Source organism: Pygoscelis adeliae, unplaced genomic scaffold, assembly GCF_000699105.1.
Source record: "Pygoscelis adeliae isolate BGI_AS28 unplaced genomic scaffold, ASM69910v1 Scaffold321, whole genome shotgun sequence".
In the NCBI taxonomy this organism is placed as follows: Eukaryota; Metazoa; Chordata; class Aves; order Sphenisciformes; family Spheniscidae; genus Pygoscelis; species Pygoscelis adeliae.
The window spans coordinates 11,674-17,584 of NW_008824039.1; the positions used below are offsets into that span (position 1 = coordinate 11,674).

The window sequence follows — 5,911 nt, forward strand, 5'->3', positions numbered from 1 at the left end:
TGCGGGAGCCGGGGTGTGGGCCCCGCCACCGGGTTTTAAGCGGAGGTTTGCTGTCGGGGGGCTCAGACGGGGCGCTGCGGGGGGTGCAGAGGCCCCCCCACAAGGAGGGGGGACAGCAGGTGGGCAGATGCTGACATTTTATGCACAGGCTTAAGTCCTGCTGGCTTCAGGGGGGCAAAACCCCCGTGTGTGCCCCCCCTGCCCCTGGCCTGCAGCGGCCGCAAAGGGCTGGCACACTTGGCGTGGGCTGCGTCGGGCTAGCTGGGGGTGGCGGATTTGGGCTCGGGCTATCGAAACCAGAAACTAGGCCAGTCCGCGCACACGACTGGGAGCCGCCACCTCTCCCACACCGAGACGTGGCATTTCCTCCTCACAGACAGTGCCGGGGCTGAGCAGAAGGCAGAGTCTGAACAGCGTCGTTATGTTTAATATGAAATAATTGCCGTGCTTCAGGTAACACCCATGTGCCACCCCATGCCATCGCACCAGGGTGCTGCAGAGCCCAGTGCCCATCTCCCAGCCAGCCCACTGTGAGTACCGCTCCTCCCTTCCCACCACCCCTGGGCTATGTCTGCTGCTACGGCGAGGCCCTCCTTGGCCCCGTTCCCTAGTGATACTCTGCACCCCGCCAGCCCTCAATGGGTGGAAAAGATCACCTCCAGGGAGCTGCTCCAAAACCACAAAGGAACCGGAGCTGCCCTCACGCATGGATGTGCCGGGTCCCACATTGCTTTACCCACCAGGAGGACTGTGCCCAAGCACAGGCTTCCCCCCCCCCAGCCACAGGTCCCCAGTGAGCCGTGCGGGTGTCCCAAAGCAGACCCACGCTGGTGCCAGAGCCGCTTCCCAGTCCGACCGGCAGCATGGGCATCACTGTCACAGCCTCTCGCAGTGGCATGAGCCCCGGCTGTGTCAGCGCATACTGCGACACGCTCATGGGTCTGGGGAAGCGCGAGTGGGCTGAGCAGAGCTGGAAACGTGGCTGGCCGGAGCGCCAGCAGCCCCTTAAGCGCTGGTTAAGGAGAGATTAAATGGAAATAATTTCTATTTATTGTAATATTTATCAAGGTTTAGTAAATAATTGATGCTGATCCCTCCTTGATTTCCTTGGGGGCCAGTGTGCGGTTCTGGTGAATTAAAGTTTAACAACGTGTGACAAGCCGGGAGGAGGCAGAGCGGGTGGATGCCAGGCATGCTGTCCCTGGGGCTCGACCCGTGCCCCACCGGCTCGGGCAGGAGCGAGGAGCACCCGACTGCAGGCTCCTGGGTAACCTCTGCAAATCCATTTCTTCTGCCCTCACCAAGTCCCCTCGATTTACAGTGTGCAGAGCAGATCCCAGTGTCTACAAACAGCACGATGTTTATTGCCCTTTTGGATCCATAGCTGATGCTGTGTGTGACGTCCATCTGAGGCAAGGGGGGATACAAAGGCACCGAGGGAAGCAGCAGAATCAGCAAGGGCATTTGGGCAGGACATCGGCACGGTGCTTGCATGAGCAAGGGGGGAAAAGCTGCTCCTGCCCCAGTATTGGCAAACTGGGGACTGTCACCACGCTGAGTGACACCAGCCCTGACCGGGCACCAACTGATGCATTCGTACCCAGTATGGGAGCAGCAGAGCTGGAGGACCCAAGAGAAGCTGTTGGGACATGGGAGCGCCCATGCTCCCTCCTGCCAGCCCCAGTCCTGTGTGCCCTTCAAGCTCAATGGCTTCATCCCTGCAGCTTTCGGCCAGGCTCACTGCCGAGACGGACAGTGCTGGCTGCCGTGGCAGGGCCGGCTGCTCGGCAGAGTCATGCATGGCATCTGTGTGTCGGTGTGACGTCCAAGCCCCGCGGCACCACCGCGTGCAGCCGGCAGAGCTCCGGGGCTGCCCTTGCCTTACCTGCATCTGCTAGAGGGGGCCTCTCTCAGGGGACTTTGTTGGGTTTAGTCATTTTTCACACAGGTCGACTCTTGAGGTTTCGGGGACTTGGCAGGCTTGAAAAGCTGCTGGGCCAAGGGGAAGACGAACTGGCTGGGACGGGCAAGCTCACAGCTCTTCTCCTCTGTGGAAAGAAGAGACACGCTCAGGCATGCCCACGGGAAGCTGGCACCCACCTGGCGCCGAGCATGCCCGCACCGCTGGGACACCCGGGGACGTGGCCATGGTCCCGAGCAGGAGAGTTCCTGTGGATGTGTCCTCCCTCCCCTTTAGAGCCATCGAGGTCCTGGCTGAAGAGTCTGGTGGTGGCATCACCAGTGGCCACTTCTGGGGCCAGCCATCCCTGGACACGTCTCCCTTCCTATTCCCCTCCCAGCACCCCATCAGATGGCAGTCAGGTTGGGAGCCGAGGCCCGCAGGGCTGCCACACACCTAGTCTGGGACTTGTCCTTCTCCTCCGTCTTGAGGTGGCACCGGCAGGTGGAGGCCTTGCTGTAGCTGACCGAGTGCTTGGTGGACTTCTTCCACTTCCGTGCACTCTGCACAACCCGCTTGAAGATGAGGTAGAAGATCTCACAGACGGTGAGGACGATGCAGATGGAGGAGGCTCCGACCATGAAATAGGTGAACACTCTTTTCTCGGTTGGCCGAGCAATGTAGCAGTCTACAATGTTGGGGCAGGGGTCTATGTTGGAGCATTTGACCAGCCGTGGCAAGTCGAAGCTGTCCCACATCTTGTGGAGGAGGTAGAGGAACAGGATCTCTATGATAAGCTTGAAGAAGAGGCTGAGCAGGTAGGTCCACCACAGCCCGCCGTGCTTCTTGCCCGTGTTGCTGTAGAGCTTGGGGCAATTTTCCCCGTTCTTCTCACGGTTCTTCTTCTCACGGTCCTCCCGGTAGGCCACGTGCATGATGACCAGGAGGGAAGGGCAAGTGACAAAGATGAGCTGCAGGGCCCAGAGGCGGATGTGGGAGATGGGGAAGAAGTGGTCGTAGCAGACATTGGTGCAGCCCGGCTGCCGTGTGTTGCAGTCAAAGTCCTTCTGCTCATCTCCCCACACGCGCTCGGCTGCCACCACGTAGACCAGCACACGGAAGACGAAGACCACGGAGAGCCAGATGCGGCCGAAGGCTGTGGAGTACTTGTTGACCCCGCTGAGCAGTGCCTGCAGTGTTTTCCAATCCATGGCGGACAGCAGAGGCCAGAGTCACCCGATCTGGAGAAACAGCAGCAGAAGCGGTGGGCGAAGAGATGCGATGGGAGACAGCAACGGGGCAGCTCATCTCTCGCTGCACTTAATCTCATTGACCTGCCAGAATCTCCCCCTCACCACCTTACACTCATTTGGGGTGAGGGGACCACCCCACTTGTGGACGGTAAAGCCCAGCCTTGCACTCTCCCGGTGACAGTCAGGGGTGACTCAACCTCTCTGCACTTCCTTCTGGTGGAGGCTTTGCCGTAAGGGATGAGCCACCTGGCCAAGTCCCTGCCACCAAGTCCCTGGCCTGATTGTGCATGTTGGTGTAAATTGGCAGCACAATCTCCTGGAGCGGGCCAGGATCAACAAGGGGAGGCCGTGCCTGGGTGGCAGGCGGGGACAGCTGTGCGAGGCGCTTGGCATGTCAGCAAAGCAAAGGTTTCTGTGGACACCAGCCCCATGAGCTGGCAGGTCCCTTGGGAGGGGACCCCGCAGCGCATTTCCATGCCTGACTGCATCTTCCTTCTGCCCTGCTGCCCACAGGGGAATGTGCTGATGGCCACCAGGGTGGATCCCCAGAGCCCTGCCAGCTCCCTCTTGGCTGCAGAGGCACTGGCTCCCCGTGGGGCGCAGCACTGGACCAGCTTGGCTCCCACTCTGCGCTCCCCAGGCTCATCCTCTTTCCTCCCCAGGGTTTTGTGTGGCTCCATGCTCCCCTGCACGACCTCCACCAGCATGTTTGGGAATGAATGGGGACCTTTACCATTAGAGAAACTCCAGGGGATCTCAGGCTTGGTCCCAGCTGGTCCCAGCCTTCCCTGAGCCTCAGTTTCATGTGCAAAATGGGCTAAACCGGCCGCCGTGCTTTGCTAATGCTGAGAGCCAAAGGGGAAGTGGCTGCTGCAGAGCTGGGATGCCGGGACATGCCAGGAACTGGTTTTATCTCTTTCAGGTGACGCCTGAGGCAGCCTGAGCATGGGCGAGAGCAGGGCTGCTGAAAGCGAGAGTCCATGCGCATCACCGGCGGCCGGCACCCTGCTCCTGACAGCGCTGCCGGCGGCCCTGAGGCTCCACGCCGGCCAAACTGGCTCCGTGGCTCAGCCTGGGGCTGCCTCGGTGTGAAGAGGATGGCACGCTAAGCCCAACCTGGAGCTTTACTGCTGCCTGGATTTACAAACCCCGGGTGATTTTTACCCAGAGGCGAGTCGGCAGCTGTTGACTCCATGCTGTAAAGGTGTCTCCTGTGACACAGGGCTTCACAGGATAGCAGGCTGGATCCATCCCTGCACCGTTGGCTTTTAAGGAGTTGCTTTGAGTAACCACACCGCCGCTGATGGGAGCACGGCAGGGTTTGCAGTGTGGGGGTGAAGGCCAGAGCGAAGCACCCTGTGATCCCAGGGTAAGCAGGGAGGGCCAAGCCCTCAAAGGACAGAGCCGAGCACCAGCAGTGCTCAGAGGACACTTTCTGCAGCCTCTTTGCGTTTGCAAGCATTAGTCTGGTTTTGTGAGGAACTGCCAAGCTCTGCAGGTCTGTGCCCGACGGCGAGGACATGCTGCGGGCCAGCTCCTTGCGTGCCGCAGGAATGGTCCAGCTGCGCCCGCAGAGCTGCTGCGGGTCTGCAGTGCTGGGTGCTTGCACGGCTCCAGCAGAAGGAATGTGCTGAAGCCCTGCGGGAGCCACGACTGGCCCAGCAGGTTGGGGCCAGGACCGGGACGCCCAGGGGACCCCACGTGCAGCTGGGGAGGCAGCACTGCGGCCGGCAAATACTTCCAGGGGAAACACGTCCCAAATATCGCCAGCCCCAACTTTTTATTTCTGCATTTTCTACAAGGGATGTTTTGCGCAAGAAAAATATGGGGTTTTTTTCAGACGAATGCTTTGTTTCTGGCTGCTGACCAGCCTGCCCAGGGAGTGCAGGGTGGCCCAGGAGCAAATGGGCTGCTCCAGTTTTAGGCCAGATCGAAAGCTTTGTTCAACGCCAAATGCTAATTCCTTCAATCCCAGCTACTCAGGTCAATCAGCACCGCGCACTCGCCTTCCCACTCCCGAGGAGCCGCTGCCTGTTGCCGACCTGGTGCCCTCCCAGACATACCTGGAAGAGGCTCAGGCTCCTTCCTCACTCACCAGGGGCTACGGAGTGGGAAGTGGGGCATGGCCGGGGGAGAGATGGCACACGGGCGTTCAGGGTCCTCTCGTCCGGGGAGGGCTGCACGGTGCGGCGAGGCGTCCCAGGGCTGTGGGGAAGGAACGGAGCCTGGAGCACTGCCCAGAGCCCGTGGGGCTGCCCGGAGCCCGTCCCTGGCTGGGCCCACCCCGCAGCAAGTCCCAAACCCACCACCGTGCTCCCACGCTGCCGGACCAGGGACGCACCGAGAAGCACGGCTGAGCCGCGCGGGGCCGAGCTGGGGTCATGTGCCGGCATGTGCCGAGTGCCAGGGCCGTGCCTCTGCCCAGCCCTGCATACCTCTGCTCGCCGCCTCATCTCAAACTTGGGAGATCCTTCTCCCTGGCAAACCCGCGGAAGGTAGCCGGGGTGGGGAGCAATCACAGCACTCCTGCCCTGCCCTTCGCTTTAAAATTGGGAGAGGGGTGCTGCTGCTTTCCCCTCCTCAGCCGAAAGCTGGTGCCCGTGGTGGAGCCCATAGCCCCTGCATGCCCCCAGGGCCAGTGCCCCCTTACCAGCCTGGCAATTCACCCATCCCCTCACCTCCAGGGCCCCATGGACGATGCCACCCAGCACCCACCTGCCTGGCACCCACCTACCCGGCACCCACCTGCCCGGCTCAG

General features: G+C 61.1%; 1 protein-coding gene across 1 annotated transcript; it reads right to left on the reverse strand.

Annotated features, from left to right (window-relative positions):
- Nucleotides 1-2,307: 2,307 nt before the first annotated feature.
- On the reverse strand, nucleotides 2,308-3,111 carry GJB3 (gap junction protein, beta 3, 31kDa). The gene has a single exon (XM_009333460.1). The coding sequence runs from the start codon at nucleotides 3,109-3,111 to the stop codon at nucleotides 2,308-2,310; it is 804 nt and encodes a 267-aa protein (XP_009331735.1).
- Between the last annotated feature and the right edge of the window lie 2,800 nt (nucleotides 3,112-5,911).